The sequence below is a fragment of the Myotis lucifugus genome, unplaced genomic scaffold (assembly GCF_000147115.1).
Source record: "Myotis lucifugus unplaced genomic scaffold, Myoluc2.0 scaffold_33, whole genome shotgun sequence".
NCBI classification, from domain to species: domain Eukaryota; kingdom Metazoa; phylum Chordata; class Mammalia; order Chiroptera; family Vespertilionidae; genus Myotis; species Myotis lucifugus.
The window spans coordinates 1,786,626-1,805,216 of NW_005871081.1; the positions used below are offsets into that span (position 1 = coordinate 1,786,626).

Below are 18,591 nucleotides of genomic sequence, written 5' to 3' on the forward strand. Positions count from 1 at the left end.
TTTGGTTTAATATGCCATTGCATGGGCAGAAGTTGTATTAATTTTCTGTCAAGTGCATCTTTTTGGTGACACAGCTGGGAAACGTGCTACCCAGGGAGACCCAGGAGCTTGTCTTTGAATGCTGTGGAGGGAAAAAAGCATCCTATGAATTATTTCATGCTTGAAGGCAGGGCTGGCTGCATGTATTCTCAAGGCCCTTGCCCATCGGATTCCCTTGCCCATCTGCTCTGAGCACCCCCGGCTAGTGTCCGGGAACGGGAGATTGCCTGGGGATGCAACATTCCCCATTTACGACACTTAAGCGTTTCACCTGTTATTATTGTCCTAAAAAGAGGCTTCACTCTGGGCTCTGTTCCAAGGGCACAGCCTGGGCTCTCTCTCATTAGGGGGTTTGGTCCTCAGATCCAAGTCTGCTCACAGGGTTCTGGTCATGACCTCATGTGGGTCTAATTCCCTATCAGGGAACCAGTTCTGAGGAAGCTTCAGGCTGGTCAGCCTCGTGAGTCAGCGGGTGGAGAGGGAGGGGATTTCTCTGCTGGACGTGGGTTTGCTGGTGTCCTCAAACATTCCTTCCACCCCTTTGTACAAATGCAGCTGCCCTGGGGCTGGGAGGCCACAGGTTAGTCTGCTGTGCTGCAGCTTTTCACCTAGGGTGCTGACATGTCCTCAGACAGATAAAAACCTTCTCAACAGTATCTCCTGGTTGGATGTCTCCTGGTGCCCTTGAGGCTTTTTGCTTTTTCAGGGAAGTTTTGGGTTGAGTATGTTGTAATCTGGATGCTGTAAGTCATGGTTTCCCCTTTTCCCAGGCTGCTACACTGGTTACTTAAAAGTACAGCTTTGTCACCCTGGCTAGATTGACTCAGTGGTTAGAGGCCGGCCTTTGGACTGAAGGGTCACGGGTTTGATTCCTGGTCAAGGGCACGTACCTCATTCAGGTTCCCCAGCATGCAGGAGCCAACCAGATGATGTGTCTCTTGCGTTGATGTCTATCTCTATATCTCTATCTCTATCTCTATCTCTATCTCTATCTCTATCTCTATCTCTATCTCTATCTCTATCTCTCTATCTCTATCTCTCTATCTCTATCTCTATCTCTATCTCTATCTCTATCTCTATCTCTATCTCTATCTCTATCTCTATCTCTGTCTCTCTCCCCCCCTTCTCCCTCCCTTCCATGCTCTCTGGAAATCAATGGAAAAAATATCCTCAGGTGAGGATTAAAACAAACAAAAAGTGCATCGTTGTCCTTTCTGAATCTGACATCCTGGTTTGAACAGAGCTGCCTTCTGTGCCAGAAAAATCCTCTCACACAAATGTCTGGCAGCCACGCACCTCCAGCATACAGTTTCCCTATAACAGAGGTAAGCCCGGTCCTTGAAGCCAGTGACATGGATCAGAGAGATGGTGTTTGTCCTCCAGAGAGAAGGGGAAGTGAAAGTGACTTCTGCCTCTTCCATGCTCCTGTGACCCTGATTCTGTAGCGTGCTGAGTGTGGGATGCCAACCACAGTTTGACCTTTAAACAGAGCGGGGGCTGGGTGCTGAGCCCCACACAGTCAAAAACCTGCATATAACTTTTGACTCCCTCTAACATAACCACTAATGGCCTTCTGTTGACCGGAAGTCGTACCAATAGCATAAGGAGCCAATGAACACACATTTTTTTTATGTTAAATGTATTATATACTCTACCCTTACAATAAAGTAGAGAAAAGAAACTGTTATTAAGAAAGTCATAAGGAAGAGAAAATACATTTACAGAACTGTACAATTTATTGAAAAGAACCCGTGTGTAAGTAGACCTGTGCAGTTCAAGCCTGTATCATTCAAGGGCCAGCTGTAAATTACTTTGAGGAAGGCAAGGCCTTGGAACCCAGCAGCCTGTGTCTGAGAACCCCTCCAGGTGTTTGGAATGTTTTGGAGGCAAATCTGTGGCTGGGGGAGTCTGGGCGACACTTTTAAAATGTAATTTGGCCTAGTGGCCCTCTTGCCTCCCTGGCCCTCCTACCTGCCCGTCCATGAGCACTTTCGCTCTGTGGCCTGAAGTGGTCTCTGATCCTCCCCACGTCTCAAAGCTGGACCCTTTGGACCTGCACTGTCGGAAGCGGATGGAGCTGTGGGGCCTGCAGTGTGTCTGTTCTGAAAGCTGCTGGGCTGAGGATGCCCCTTTGTAGTAACTTCTGAGCAGGTGACCGCCTAGTCTGCAAGCATCGGTGTTGCTCCCTGCCCTCCCTTCCCTTGGATTGGCCTTGAACTCACAGGCACCTCCCCCAGGAAGAGGGTCTGGAAGGCATGGGGTTTGAAGGTGTGAGGCCCGAAGCCCAGAGCAAGGAAAGGTGTGTCTAAGGCCAGAGTCCCCCATGGCTGGAAAGGATGCATACCCAGGTCTCACCCAAGTCCACACCCTTCCAGGTTAGGGCAGCTGGGAACCTGACTCTGGGCTTCAAATGCTCTATTCCATTGGCTGCTGTGCTTGTGTTTTGCCAGGGTTGTTCTTGGGGGTTCCGGTCTCTAATTGGCAGATACCCACTGCCCAAGACAAGAGGAGCCATCCCGCATTGTATCCCTTCATCCAGTTGCTTCCATTGGAGAAAGTCATGCAGGCCTAGAAGCCATCTCCTAGGGCTAGTCTGACAGGCCCAGGGCTGCTGGCTTCTCTGTGAGGTGAACAAGGCAGGTCCTACACCCCCAACCCCCTGTTCAGGACTGGTCGGCCTGGGGAGGGCCACCGTCACCTCCAGGATGCACAGTGTGTGTGTCTCCAGGGGCAATTCCCAGCATCCTCCTTGGCCTCGCCCTCTGGTGGCCTCATTCACCCCTTGACTCCCCTGTGTGGCAGAGAAGCTGGACCCTGACCCCATATGATGAAACGGCTTCTTTGGAAATGGCTGCAGTTTTATAGCCAGTTTATGCCATTGCATGACCCACAGCTTCTGAGCCTGCTTCCACCCCAGCTGCCCTTCGTTCTCGAACTTGGCCGTGGACGGGAGGCAGGGCTCTGTGAGTCTGCCCTGCGTTCTGCAAGTCCCCCTAAGAGTCAGCCTGCAGCCAGAAGAGAGTGGCAAGAAATATTCAAAGTGATGAATAGCAAGAACCTACAACCAAGATTACTTTATCCAGCAAAGCTATCATTCAGAATTGAAGGTCAGATAAAGAGCTTCACAGATAAGAAAAAGCTAAAGGAGTTCATCACCACCAAACCAGCATTATATGAAATGCTGAAAGGTATTCTTTAAGAAGAGGAAGAAGAAAAAGGAACTCTTACCATTTGCCACAGCATGGATGGAACTAGAGAGCATTATGCTAAGTGAAATAAGCCAGTCAGAGAAGGATAAATACCACATGATCTCACTCATTTGTGGAATATAATGAACATCATAAACTGATGAACAGGGACTGATCCAGAGACGGAGAGGCATTGATTGGACTGTCGGGCCTTGGAGGGAAGGTAGGGGAGGGTGGGGGTGAGGGGGAAAGATCAACCAAAGGACTTACATGCAAGCATATAGGTCTAACCAATGGACACGGACAACGGGGGGGGGGGGGGGGGGGGCATGAACCGGGTGGGGGGGGTAAGGGGAAACCGGGAATAGGGACCAAAATTGAAAATAACTTTTTTTTTTCTTTTTTGGTTTAAAAAAGGGGGTAACGTGGGTATAAGGACACATATGTAATATCTTAATCAATAAAAAAAAAAAAAGAGTCAGCCTGCAGGTGGGGAGGGTGTCAGGAGCTACTGGGCGTATGTCTCGCTAGGGAGGATGCTGGTGCCCTGCCCTTTGTGGCTCAGCACCTAACTCTGAAGTGTAAACCACAGAGGCATCAAATCTAAACCAAGTTTGTCAGGACAGTGACAAACTTGGTGTCTGCTCCTTTGATTGTGGGGATTGGAGTCTAAATAAACAACTGCCTCCAAAAGCTTTGTGGAGAGGTGCTGTGCTGGGCATCTTTCCAGTGCTGGCCTCAGCCTCTTAACCCATCTCGCTACTACAGCTGTTGCTATGGAAACCAGCTGTGTACAGGTGTAGCTAGCTACCTTGCATCAGCTTTACTACCTCCACGTGGGATGCTGCCGGAGCCCACTCAGGCATGTGAGTGCTGACAGTCTTAGGCAACCCTGACCACTGGGGGCAAGAACTGGAGATTGCAAATGTCCCTCTCCTATGCCTGGGCGGGACAATCTGAGGCTTCTTCTGTGGCCTTCCTTAGCAGGTCCCCAGCAGGATAAAACCCTAAATTGCTAAGGGCAGTAGCCCCCTTCGTAAGGTGCCCTCCTTCCTGGGTTCACTCTGCCCAGGGCCCACTCTATTCCCTGGAACCATGTCCCTGAATAACCCTCCTCTGCAGAGTCCTTGTCTCAGTCAGCTTCGGGGGAAGTGCAAGCCAAAGGGCTGCTGACCTCTTTCAAATAACGTTATCAGGTGGGATACTTATTTTGTTAGGTGGAAATTATTCTCTGAAAAAGTTTACTATGAGATTGACTTTTAAAGGGTAAATTTAAATTCTGTGAGTTGGGTTCCCAAGGGTCAGCTGGGTCCCAGGAAAAAACCCAAAGGCAGAAATGGGTCTTGGAGACTATTTCTTGGAAATACTGAGATTTGACTTGGGATGTCATATTGAAATGAAGGGAAGGGCTTTGGAAACCCCTAATTCCTTGTGTGATGGTTAGGGTGCTTTCTGCAAACATGAATGCATTATAAACACACAGACCGGTCCCTGAGAACGGAATGACAATACCACAGACTTCGGTTCAAGTCTAACAAAACTCAAGGACATAGCTCCAGGGCCCTGTGTGGCTCAGCACCTAACTCAGCACAGACCACCTGCAACACAGACCACCTGCAACAGATGCAGTGTCTCCGGGTCACAGCAAATTCTGTGCTCTATAGACTTGAGAAAATTAAGGCAGCCAACAACTGAGGGTATAAAAATGTTCAAAACCAACTTTTATTTTACGTTCATGATAGAGGACATTGTACAAAAAAAATGGAGGGTCAATCTCCAGGGCGGCCAGGGGGCAGAAGAAACATCACTTCTGACCGGAGTTTGCCGTCAAGTAGCCTGGCTGACAACAGACAGTTAGAAGGTCTTTGTTTCTATGTGAGTTTTGCCAAACCCAGTGACCTGTAAGGCTGTGGTGGAAAGAATGACAGCTGGTGTGTGACTATCAGTGTCTTCTTGGTCTTGAGGGGGTTAGGATAATTCACACCAACAGATTTGGGAGAAGATCATGCTGTCATTGAGTCATTGCGTTGGCTTAGTGGGCAGGGTCGGGTCCGTCCCCCGGAGACCCTCATGTGGGAACAGTGGCAATGAGTTCAGGAGCCCTCAGGCTGTATGGCTTCATTTGTCTATACCACCCCATTAAATGAGTTAAATGAGTGGGCTGTCTGCGGAGTTTGAGAGTGTGGTGACTACAGAGGTACATGTTAAGAAGTTAGTTACACTTAGCGCCTAATAGTCTAGTGCGGCCTGACAGGGAGTGCTGGGCTGTTAATAGTTTTCCATTTCGGAGGGTTGCAGTGTCGGAGGAGGGCTTCACTCTGCAGAGTGGAGACCGTGGCTAGCACCTATGAATGGATGACAAGTGGCTATTTGATATAAGTACTGGTGCTGAATTCCTTTGGTGACCTTTGTTTGTTTGTTTTTACAGAAAAAACTGAAATCAACTTTTGGGTCAGCACCTGAGGTAATAAATTAAGAATAAGCACCAACGTGGCCCCAGCTGAATATCAACCTGCAGAGAAGTGTGTCCGGGTGGGGCGGCGCCTGCGAGCCCGGCGCGTCCATCACAGGTTCTTCATGCACACCTGGCAGCGGCTGATGTGCGTCCGGATGAGCCCCGCCTTGAGCGTGTCGGCAGAGGGCGAGCCTTGGAAGCTCTGCTCGGGGATGGTGGTGAGCCAGAAGCTGTACTTGTTGGCGAAGTAGTGGCAGGTCCCACGGCCTCCGTTGCACTCGATGAAAGGCGTGGCACGGAAGTCCTCCAGACAGCTGCCTGGCGACACCAGCGACTGGCCACCACCTTCATCGCCTGCGGCTGTGTGCTGAGGGGAAGGAGAGAGGGGGGCTGTGAGCACACTCACCTGGGACAGACCGGGGCAGACTGTAAGTGATGCACTTCCCCCTAACTGAACCACCACCGTGAGCATCTGTCTGTGTTAACACAGACCACCTGCAACATGCCCTTCACTGCTAGGGGCCTGGCTAAGTAAATCGGGGTAGACATGTAGGAAGCAGAGCTGGGTAGCAGGCATGCTGCAGGGTAGGGTTCGTGCACATAAATGGACAGTCCCGATGTGTTATTAAGTGACAACTAGAACAAAAGCAAAAGCAGTGACCATCTGGTGTGGCTCCTGGTCAGGGTACATGCCTGGGTGTGGGCTCAATCTCCAGTAGGGAGCGTGCAGGAGGCAGCTGACTAAGAATTCTTTCTCATCCTTGATGTTTCTATCCCTCCCTCCCTCTCCCTTCCGCTATATATATATATATATGGCAAAAGCAGTAGATATAGTTGACTACATTTGGGGGCAAAAATATCATCTCCCCAATCACCCACTCAAAGAATGAAGCATTTGCCTGAGAGAAGGGATACCATTATTTAAAGAAAAAATAAAATCAAGATGTGGGTCAGCTTCTGAGGTTAAGTTAAAAATAAGCATCTCTCCCCAAAGCGACCCCTCCCCGCCCCTCCTCTGTTACCCTTTATGAAGAGGGAGGGAGTCTATATGAGTGTTTTTCATTCGTTTTCTTAGAAGATCTCATCTCTACTTGCTGATTTTTCAGCAATGAACAGGTACTACTCGTGTAATTAAATTTTTTTCTAATCAGAGGGTTGTTGGTTAAGCAATTAGTCCCTGGAGGTGACCCAGCAGCTGCTGGCTGGGAGACGAGGCCAAGTGTCAGAGGGTATTTTCTTTGCCACTTTCAAGTTCTGCTTCCTTTTTGCTTCACGAACATTTTTAGCTCCTATGAAGGTGCATGCTAGGCCCCTGGATCACAAAGCTGATCTATGACAGACTGCCCTTTGGCTTGGCAGGGTAAGCTTTGAATGGTGAGTGGGTGTCAGAATCTGTTCATTTAGAACAGGAAAATCTCAGTCTCAGTTTGCAGGGAATAAAAGAGGTGCCTGTATTTGGGCAGGCACCAGCAAAACACAAAAACCTTTGAAAAGTTTTCTGCTCACAAAATGCAGACGCCTTTCCAGCCAGAGCTACCACGCTCTTGTTTTTGTAAACAGGCCGGGAGAAGCAGACATATCTTCACGAGGCATCTCAGGCCCCACTTTGGTCTGAGAGAGCTGAGGCCATGCCCGGGAGCTGCCAAGCCCTGGAAAAGGGTCCCCAGGGGAGAGCCCGGGGGCAGCCAGGACGGGGTCTGGGGGAAGCATCAGGCTGGAAGCCTCAGAGCTGGGACCAGCCAGGCAGAGTAAGCGTTCTGAGTTTCTGTGCATCCAGTTATATATTATGTTATTGTTATTTATGAAATATTTAACATGTCACCATGGCTGGAGTGATGATGGGGTTATGACATTCACAATCAATATAAATTAAGCAGAAGGCCCGCTGCCTCCACTGGACTTTCCTTGCCCCCTACAATGGTGGAGTAGGCAGGGAAATTGTAAGGGACACTCCCTGGTGCAGTCACTTCCCTTAAAGCTAAGCTAAACATAGGCTGGCCAAACCCGAGTTCTCTATTTATACCCAAAGGTGATCTGACAGTGGGATTCCAGGCTTTTCCTCATCAGCATACACATATCTGCTTTAAACTGACTTGTTAATGAAAGTATCTTGAGGGCACTTTAGGTTCTAGATAGATTCTACATGAGATGCTTAGGATTCTGGATAAAATTCTTCCCTATGTTTAGCCGTAGGATAAGCCAGAAGAGCTTTACCTTTCGTGTTCTGCTTAGGAAGATGGATAACGAGCCAAATGTATCCTAATGACAAAGGCTTGTTGGCAAATGAATGGGTCCCCTCTGGGTGGGGGTAGCCCAGGCCTCAGCCCCGTGGCTCAGGCAACAAAGCGCAGGTAAATGTACAGGCTGTATTCCGGCTCTCCCTCACTCCCAGGCCAGGTGCCCCTGTGCCGTGAACAACTGTCTGAGTATTTTTGGCAGTTGTTCTTGCTGCTTCCCCAGCCAGGGTGTGGTTGGGAGAGGAACTCGATTGCTACCTGGTTCCATGTTCTGAGAGAGCGCTGGCAAGCACCACGTACCATGAGGAAGGAGTATCCGATCCACAGGCTCCGCCACCCGACCGGGCAGTGGGGGATGGAGACGTCCTGACTGTGGACGGCGATGGCCACGGCCGGGGCCTCGCACACCGAGCAGCGGCTGATGTAGGGCTTGATTTCGTCCTCGGCCACGGGCATCATCGGCAGCGGGGCGGTGGTGGACAGCCAGTAGGACTTGTCATTGCGGCTGGCGTAGTAGCAGACGTCCCCAGGGTTGCAGTACAGGAAGGGCATGGTGCTGAACCGAGCCAGGCAGGAGCCCGCCAGCCCTGCAAAAGGAGGTCCCAGCTGAGTGCAGCTGGACGATGCTCCTCCAGGCACGCCTGGGCTCCCCCACATCAGGGACCTGCCCCAGGGGCCATTTGGAGGGGCTCAGCTGTGCACTGGGGGACCGAGCCAATTCCCATTTTGGGGGAACAGGTTACACTGGCATGTTAGTCCTGCGCTGCTAGATGTTCTCACACACACCTCTGCACTAAGCGGGGTCAGCGGGGGGTGGCATCTTTACAAACAGCACCCCAGGTGAGGCCCATGTTTGGGGGTCTTAAAGCACCAGCCCGGAGAAACCCCCAGTGGCATCCGAGATGAGGGCCCAGCTCATCACACCCCACAGCACCCTCCCAGAAGGACGCTGGCCACTTCCACCTGCAAATAACTATTGTTTCCGGTAAAACATCAACTCTCCTCAGGCCAGAGGAACTACTTAGTCCAGCAGGTTCCCTTTCCCATCGGCTGCGCACACGCTCAGGGCCATGCGTGTGCTCCACCTTCAGCAGCTGCCGAGCGCCCAGGCTGCCTCCTTGGCCCTGGTCCCCACCTCTCTTTTAGGCCCTTTCCCTTTGCCCCACCTAAATAAACTTATTCCGGAAGGAGATCACATGCACAGGAATGTGCACACACCGTCGGGGCTCAGCAGGACAGGTTTTCCCACCGTGGTCCCCTCCACAGAGGCCTCAGACGGAGACACCCTCCCCCTGGGCCCCAGCGTTTAATGTCCGTGTGCTTTCAAGCCATTGTAATTCCTTCTGGCAACCAGGTTTACTTGAATAAATCCGAGCACACCCTCCCACATATCCATTTTCCTGGGGGTTCTATGTGACCCCCAGGCCCTCATGAGCCCAGCCCGACTGTTTACAGAACTTGGGGGCAAAAAGTAAGGAGGTGAAGCAGCTGGTGGCTTCCGGGCAGAGAGGAGCCAGCACAAGGCTGGGACTCATGGGAGCCCGTGGGAGGCTCCTTGGAGTTAAGGGCAGGTCTCCATTGTCCTCACCTGAGGGCACCAAAGGCCATTTTAACCCTTTCTGAAACCCCAGGAGAAGCTCATCTGTAGAGGATTCATGAGCCTCACTGTGGCCATTCAGTTTTGACCACCTGCAGCTGGCTGGCCTCGGGGACTGGCGGGTGGTACCTACCCAGGTCCTGGTTGTGGGCTTTCTCCTGGCCTTCGAAGTACAGCAGGCTGTATCCACTCCACAGCTTGTTCATACCCACCGGGCACATGGGCTCCTGGTCTGTCTGGCTGTGCTTCACCAGGAGGTAGCCGATGCCGACGCTGCGGCCGGGCATGCCGGGCAGGCCAGGGGTCCCAGGCCGGCCTGGCTCCCCTAGATTCCGAAAGGAAAGAGCCGCCTTTCAGCTGCCATGTAGACCTCAGCCCGTGGCTGACAGCACATGGCAACACCTACAGCTGTCGCTTGGCTTTCTCTGGAGGCCCAGGTGCCCGTGGCTCTGCCTTTGTAGACCAGTGTCTCCTGGGGAGGACTTGACCTACATTCTGTGCTCAGTAAGCATGCAGTGATGACGGTGAGGGCACTGAACAAGGGCACGGACTTGGCGGTCTCATGCGCTTTTCCCTTGCAGTAGTGCTGAGCAAGGACTAGAACACCTGGAAGGGGCCCCAGATGTATCAAAGTCCAGCCTCCTTACAATGGTGGAGTCTACATAAACCTTAGTGCGCAGGCCCAACCAATGGGCTCCTCTACCCCCAGCGGCAGGCCTCCCTTTCCTGGATGCTTGGGGAGAGGCAGCTCAATGCACACTTGGGCCATCCTGGGGCTAGAAATACCCACTCCGGAGGCTGGATTCTCCCGTCAGAGGACAGAATGTCTACTCTGCCTTCAACAGGACAACCCTTCAAGTGTTTGACATTAGCTGTCCTGATCGTGCTCCCATGACCTCTCCCCTGCAAGGGCATTTTCACTCTCGCCACTTTCCCTTTCTCATTAGGACATCCCCTCTGCCCTGCGCTGTCTCGGTCTCCTCGCCTGGATGGCTCCTATCTGTCCATGTGCGTCTCCAGATGTGCATCCCCCATGTTACACAATCCGGCCGTGGGTGAGTCCATCCGGAGGGTAGCAGATTGCTGCTTCCTGAGATGTGGGAGCTGATAATGCAGCCTCATACTGTGACAAGCACAGGTGGATGACATCTCAACATTTTTTTTTTTTTTGCATGACTAGCTATTATTTCTGGCCTATCCCATCCTGCACATGTACAAATAATTTTAAGAAATTAGTAATACGAGACTCCTGTTGATGTAATTGGTTTCTTTCCTCTCATTGTCTCAGCCTTCAGATCTTTACAAATCTTATCTCTCAGGTATGTCAGGTGCTTCCTTCTCAGAGGCACCCACACAGGCCTCAGAGGAAGGAAAGAAGCCAGCCTGTCCTGGAGGTTCTGTGCCAGGTGCTCTGCTGGGCCCAGGTGCTCTCCTGGGCCCAGGTGCTCTGCTGGGTGTAGGTGTTAGGGCGTGCACCCAGGACCAAGGCTGCAGTGAGGGTCCTGGGAGCTGAGCTGGGGTTTCAGAGCAGAAGGGGTGCAGCCTCTTCTCTATGCGCGTCTCTCTCAGCGCTCCTTTACTCCCTCCTTACACACCACAGTCCATTTGTCAGACCGCGGCGGGCCTGGAAGAAGCCCTTGCCCGCTGCCCCCTTTCATCGTCCATCACTCACCTTCCTGGCCCAGCGGCCCCTGGTGCCCCATGGGCCCCAGGTCTCCTCGGAATCCGGGGTTGGCAGACACACCGCCTCTTCCCTGGGGCCCTGCCTTCCCTGGAGCTCCGCGGAAGCCTGCAGAGTCACCGAAACAGGTGTGAGTGACTCGGGAAGAGAGGCACTGAGGCTTAACAAATGCTTTTCAGTGAGAAAACAGCAGTGAAAACAAAGCAAATAAGACAAGGAGCCTTTCCCTGGTGGCCCTACAGCAGGGCTCCTACCTGGTTCTCCTGGGGGACCCTGGGGTCCCATCTCTCCCTGCATCCCCGGGGGGCCTCTTCTTCCCTGCGGACCCACTGGTCCCGGCTGGATAGTCATCTGCGGGGGGAATCCTGCAATCCCTGGGGATCCCAAAGGACCGGGAGTGCCTGGAAAGGAAAAAGGAAGGCCAGTTGACACGGGGGACCACTTGCTTTCTTGCTCTGATTTCTATCCCATTGTTTACTTGTTGAAACCAACCTTGGAGCTTTCTAGAACACTCTTACTTCCTAGAGACGAAGATGGGCAGTAAAAACTCATCTAAAAGGCCGCTCAGTGCCTGCCCTTCCAAGAATTTCTTTCTTTCTTTTGTTTTGTTAATCATCACCCAAGGATATCTTTTCCATTGATTTTTAGAGAGAGTAAAGGGAGGAAAGAAAGAGGGGAGAGAGAGTGAGAGAGAATCGAACTTGCAATCCAGGTATGTGCCCTTGACCGGGAATCAAACCTGTGACCCTTCAGTGCTTGGCCCAACACTCTAACCAGCAAGCCACACCAGCCGGGCCCCAAGAATTACGTTCCTTCACCCGTGTGAGTGCCTGCAGACACCATCTTGCTTTCCTCTTTGCACTTGACAAAAGCTGACTGTAGAGCCCCCATGCCCCGAGGGGCAGGAATTGTTCTGGAGGCCACTCTGGGCAGCAGCCGATCTGAGAGGGCGCAGACATGCCCACGGCCACTTACCTGGGAGTCCTCGTTCTCCTTTGGGTCCCTTGGGGCCTCGGTCGCCCACACTTCCGGTGATTCCTATGTTGCCCATGAATCCTTGCTCCCCTCTGGGCCCTTCGAGACAAGGAGGACATTAAGGACACCTGCCTGGGCGGGGCGCCAGCACCTCTGCCCACTGCTGCCGGCCTCCCCAAGGACAGGACCCCTTCGTGTGGGCAGTTACCTTTTTCTCCTGGGACACGAACACGCAGGCCGGCCCTGGGGCCTGGGTCCCCACCCCATCTTTGTCCTGGGTTTCCTGAGCCCCAGGGCTCCCTCCTCGCCTTTGCTTCCGGGAAAAGCAGCAGGCCCCGGTGGCCCCGGGGGGCCTGGATAACCTGTCGACATGAGTCACAAGAAAGGGGGGTTTAAGCAGGAGGAAGGCACCATCATGGCCATGGGGAGCAGGACTCACAGCGGGGGGGTGGGGGGTGGTGGTGGTGGAGCACCCAGGAGGCCAGACAGAAAGCCATCCATGTAGGGGACGGTCTTCAGCAAGTTTGCAACACTGGGCACCTTTTTTCTTTTGATTGCGGTAAAATACAAGTGGCACACATTTATCGTTCTAACCATGTTTCATGGCATTAAGTACATTCATGTTATACAATCATCACCACCAACTCCCCCAGAACTTTTCCATCAACCTAAACGGAAACTCTGTCCCCATTACACACTAACTCCCCTTCCCCCTCCCCAGCCCCGGCGACCCCCATTCTCCTTTCTGTCTCTGTGAGCTAGACCCTCACACGAGTGGAAGCCCAGAGCCGGGCCTGGTGTGTGGGCCCCAAAGTGCGAAGTGAGAGCCCTGCTTACCTTTCAGGCCAAATATCCCCGCGGCCCCTTGGTCACCAGGTGACCCAGAGATGTTGGAAGGGGGTGTGAACCCTGGAAACCCTTGTTGTCCTGGATTCCCAACTGGGCCTCGTTCCCCTGAGGAGGGAAACAGGAGGGGTTGCTGTTAGTTTCGGCATCGACTTCTTCATGTGCTGTTTCCCCGCCCGCTATCACCTGTCCAGGAGCACAGCCCAGGAGAGGCGGTGGCGGAAGGGAACGCCGAGCACAGTTCTTGGGGTGGGTAGAGGGAGGCAGTGGCCTTGGAGCCCCCACTTCCACCAGCCCCGTCTGCTGCTGAGAGGGTCCCTTGGACCCACCTCTGCTTGGATCTCATTCTCACAGGAGGCTACTTGCTCAGAGACTGCTTCACCGTGCTCCCCCCCCCCCCCCCCGCCGGCCTGCCCGGGCGGCATCACCTGAGCAGTGAGGTCTGCTGGCTCCACCAGCACTTGTGATGGGACAGAAGTTTCCAGTATTGGCAAGAGGAGGCTCTGGACCACCTTGACATTTTCAGTTCTCCCTGTGGCCACTTCAGTGTCTTGGGTCCCACTATGGACAGAGCCCATCCTCATTGCTCACAGATTCTGTACTTGCATTTGGCCTGTGCACTAAGGTTTATGGTGACTCTAAATCAATCCTCGCGGCACTCCTGCACAAGCAGGAGAGGCAGGAAATTTCAGTCCCTGCTGAGGTCCTCATGCAACTCAGTGTAAACAAGGATCCTTTTGTGTCTATTTAGTGCCACGATTTTTGCATGTTTGTGCTTCTTGTTGGTGATTTCACTGTTTACACTGGTCCCCAAGCACAGTGCCAAAGTGCTGTCTGGTGTTCCTAAGCTCAGGTGCCTCACGTGGAAAACGTGTTAGGCCCTGGCCAGGTGTCTCAGTTGGTTGGAGCATCGTCCCATGCACTGAAAGGTTGTGGGTTTGATCCTGGGTGGGGGTGTGTGTGGGGGGCAAGCAATCAATGTTTCTCTCTCACATCCATCTGTCTGTCTCTCTCTTTCCCCGCTCTCCCTTCCTCTCTCTAAAAAAAAAAATAAAATAAAAAATTCAATAAAAACATATCCCTCTGGTGAGGATAAAATATATATATATTAAAAACAAACAAACAAACCAACAAAAAGGAAACGTATGTTAGATGAGCTTCCTTCAGGCATGAGTTATAGGGCTGATGGCATGATGTCAATGTTAATCCATCAACAATTTATATTGAATAAGGTGCCTTTCACCAGAAAGATACATACAACAAAGTTATGATTTGATCAGTGGATGAATATGTGAATGGGGCTTGCAGGAACCAAACCCTGCACTCCCATTAGAAGCAATGGTTCGGTATTCCTTAATTCAGTGTTTGCAGCAATTTTATAGAGCACAACTCCTGCAAGTAGCAAGAATCGACTGCATTTAGGTCAAAGGCTGGAGCCCTTCGGCACCAATCAAGGACAGACCCTGGAGGGCAATCCTCACCTAAGGATTGTCTGTGGGCATCGTATTCATCTAAGGATTGTCTGTGGGCATCATATTCCTCCCTGTGCTTTCGCCAGCACAACATTTTATGGGTGCTCTTCTGTGCCAGGTGGGCATGGCTGCTGCCCAGGAAATGGCAAGACAAATGGCCAGCAGGGACGGGGACTAGTTTCTCCCCCAATTGTCCTATGAGTATTTGTTTTGCCTTAAGGTCTGGGGACTCAGGTTAGTACTAGAACGCCGCAAAAAACCAGAACGCCACAGTATCCAGGTCCATCATCTCTATGTAGAGGGAAGAGTGAGCTGGGACCATACAGTGATGATCTGTGAGACAGTGGTCTCTTGTGTCCCCCACGTGGCTTCATGACTAATCCCGATTGATCAGCAACATGAAGAGACTTTCACATTGGGAGGGTCTGGCGCCAAGCACAGGGGACAGGATACTGTTTCTGCAAATTCCGGGTGGTACAAAGCGCGTGCCAGGAGAAGCGTTTAGAGAGGTGTTGTCTTGGTCTCACTAGTTACAGGCAATAAGCAAGCGCGTTTACTTGATCAAGGGGATTAATTAGCCGCCATCTGGAGTTTGATATAAATTGACACCAACTGAGCTGCTTCTAACTATTGTCACAAAGGAACTGAAAGAGATGGTGAGTGGCAGTGACTAACGGCAAAACTCTTGGGTTAGAAGCTCCACATTGGCCAGATTCCCAAGAAAACATACTGAACTTCACTAACTACAGTGTCTAGGCCTCTCTTACTGGGGACAGGGTATGAGCACGAGTTAGTTTGCTGCAATCAGGGTCAAAATAACTGTTTTCTCTGTGGCCCCCACGAATGTCCCTCAGTATTGAAATAAAAGCCCTGCCTAATGCAAGATCGCTGAAAGGCCATTTTGTAAAACTCCTAGGCAAATCCTGATCCGAAGTCCGAACATCAGCTGCAGAAATAATTGAGGCTGCAAATTGGAGCTTCGGAAACTCCTGCAGATTGACATTATTTCCCGATACTTAGAGGAGTGCGGGTCCTGACCAGCCATTGGTGAATGTCACCCCTGAAAGTCACCATTCTCTCTCCCCAGCGGCCCGGTGGGCAGAGTGAAGGGTCTGCTCCAGCCTCCAGGACCACTCAGAAGCCACCTGTCACTGGGCTACCGTGACTTTCATGCAGGACGAGGACTTCGTGAGGGGACAACAGCTTTAGAAGAGTCACTATGCTTCAGGGCTGTTTGGGAGCCTGAGATATGCTCAAGGTCCCCTTGACAGAGTGCAGGGAGCTACACAATACATGCAAAGAGTTCTGAGAAACTGATGCTGCCCAGGTGAACACGTAATAGGACCCTTCCAGGTAATTTTGGGATATCCTTGACCCTTCTTCAACAGAGGTCCAACTGAGTTACCCTACAGTTTCACACTATTAACCTTGAACCAATATTGAGCCAGGCATTTAGCCGACATATACGCACAGGAATGAAAGCAAGCTAGTTCCTGCTCTTGTGTCCTCTCTCTCTGGTCAGCTGCAGAGTCTGAACAGCATGCTGTGTAAGTCGGATGTTAATACATGCCGTGTGATACCGGTCACGACACTGCGATGCTGTGTGAGCGCGGGTTATGGCCAGGATTGTGTGCACCGTGAGGAACTGAGGTCTCTCACTTCCTCCCAGGCTGGGTCTCATCTCCATCCTCAAGGGACTTTTTTCTAACCCCATTCAGAGGGCGGATGGGTGATCCGACAAGCATGACTTCACATCTCTCCCACTCTGGCCACCCAACAGCATATCGGGTTCTGGTTATGCAGATGGTAATGTTGGAAGTGTCTGGCCTCACCTGGAATTCCTTGCTCCCCCTTTTGTCCCGGGGCTCCGCTAGGACCCGGCAGGGTGTTGGCCTCTCCTGGCTCACCCCTGTCCCCAGCAGGACCTGGGAAACCCGGGTCTCCGTGGATGTCTGCACCTGTAGAGGGTTAAACAGTGGGACGTCAGCATCTTCAACCACGCCACGTTAACCTTCACAAGTAAAGGAACAGTAATGCCCTTCTGTGAGACTCAAACATGGAAAACCGGAAGTCAGCGGCATCAATCTCAGTTTGTTACATGGCCTCAGTGTCCCACAACCTGAGGCTGGCACATCATTGCTCTGAACTGAACTGTCTCCCCAGCATGCATATGTTGAAGGCCTCATTTCCAATGTGATGGTTTCTGGAGGTGGGGCCTCTGGGAGATGATTCAATGTAGATGAGGTCAAGAGGATGGGTCCCAGGATGGGATGTGTTCTTATTAGAGACCCCAGAGAGTGTGTTCCCTCTCCCCACCAGGTAGGGAGAAGGTGGCCATGTACAAGCCAGGAAGAGGACCCTCACCAGGACTCGACTGTACCAATGCTCAGATCTCAGACCTCCAGTCCCCAGAACTGTGAGGAATAACTGTCTGTCATTTGAGCCCCCCCCCCGCCCCCCGCAGTCTGTGGTGTTTTGTTATAGCAGCTCAAGCTGACTAAGACAGCAGGATCCGTTTCAAAGCACAAGGAGAGCCCCACTATAGACTGGGCCCCAGCTGCCTTCCCTGTGCCAATGAAATGAAAGATTACAGATGCTGCTGAAAAAGCACACCATTTGTTTCTCTCTCCCTCTAAAAGCCCGATGGTCCTGTTCAACACAACGTCTGACTTAAGGGGATGGATTCTTAGGGATCCCATCTCAGTGTCTTTAGAACCACAGGGACCCTGAGTCCACAGGGCCTCAGGGATGATCAAACAGTCCTCACGGAGCAGTCCTGCTCTCTGAACTCCCCCCACCACACCTGGCATCCTAGATGGCCCTCCCAGCCCTCCCCTTGCCCCTGTCCCCGAGTAGTTGCAAGGGCCATGGGTACCTGGGGATCCGGGAAAGCCTTTGGTGCCTGGCAAGCCGTCTAATCCCCCGATGCCTCGGCTGCCCGCTGAACCTGTGTGGGTTTCATTCATGGTTATTTCATGCATGGGAGAGCAAAGAAAGAAACTCTTAAAATAATTCAACATGTTTTCATTTGCTATAATACGGTCACCCATCCAATTTATTCAAAAGCCCCACAAACAGGAAGCAGTTCAGCATACAATCTGAGATGTGCTTTTATGTCACCTGAGAGAACCATTTAACGTAAAGATTGATTTCCTAAAATCCTTACAGACTCGTTAGAGCCGGAGGGAACTGGGAAGTGGTGCATTCCGTTCCTCTCCTTGGACCTTGAGTCATTAGACATATTTGGTTTGTGAAAATTGCCTGGAACCAGTAGCCTGGCATTAGTTCCAATCCCTCTGGATTCTCAAGGACAAACATTTCTAAAGTAGGATGCAGGAGCCCGGCCAGCACAGCTCAGTGGTTGATCATCAACTCATGAACCAGGAGGTCAGGGTTCAATTCCTGGTCAAGGCACATGCCTGGGTTGCAGGCTCGATCCCCATTAGGGGACGTGCAGGAGGCAGCCAAGCAATGATTCTCATCATTGATATTTCTATCTTTCTCTCCCTCTCCCTTCCTCTCTGAAATCAATAAAAATATATTTAAAGTAGGACACAGGACACAGGTGGCAATTCTTCCTGTGGTGTGGACAGTGAGTATGGAGGTGGGTGGGTCACCTTGAATACTGAGCAACAGAGCAGTTGGGGGCCTGTCCCTGACCAAGGCCTGCCCAGCATGGAGGGCTTGTCCCTGGAGCAGTGGCCTGTCCAGGTCAGGCTGCATAACTCTCTAAAATCTCGCCACGGGTTCCACTGGTCCTTGATCAGTGGGAGGCTGGGAAGCCTGTGGAGGAACAGCGTGGTGTCTGTCCGCCCCCCCCCCCACCCCCCCGGCCCCAGTTCCCTCTGGACTGCCCGTGACCTGACTGGGGAGTGGGCCTTGAGGCTTCTGGGCAGTTTTCATTCATCATTCTGGGGAGCAAAGCACTTCTCTGCACACTGGCATATCTGTCTTTTTTACCAATGGGCTTGGACAACTGCAAATCCTGTTCCCGATGTGTTTTGTGTGGACAGTAAACCACACACACACCTGACTTTTATCTCACATGGTCTTGGAGAAAGCAGCGTGGAGGGAGGCTAGCCTGGCTAACGGTGCTTCTCC

The 18,591-nt window shown here is 51.9% G+C and overlaps 1 protein-coding gene across 1 annotated transcript in view; it reads right to left on the bottom strand.

Moving 5' to 3' along the window:
* Window positions 1–4,919: 4,919 nt before the first annotated feature.
* The window catches only part of COL4A2 (collagen type IV alpha 2 chain), a 183,828-nt gene continuing 170,156 nt past the window's right edge, over window positions 4,920–18,591 (bottom strand). The window contains 11 exon segments of the mRNA XM_014454193.2: window positions 4,920–6,049; window positions 8,220–8,506; window positions 9,650–9,841; window positions 11,189–11,305; window positions 11,452–11,598; window positions 12,173–12,271; window positions 12,381–12,469; window positions 12,471–12,534; window positions 13,010–13,126; window positions 16,323–16,448; window positions 17,366–17,437. Coding sequence (XP_014309679.1) covers window positions 5,792–6,049; window positions 8,220–8,506; window positions 9,650–9,841; window positions 11,189–11,305; window positions 11,452–11,598; window positions 12,173–12,271; window positions 12,381–12,469; window positions 12,471–12,534; window positions 13,010–13,126; window positions 16,323–16,448; window positions 17,366–17,437 — 1,568 coding nt within the window. The 3' untranslated portion in view covers window positions 4,920–5,791.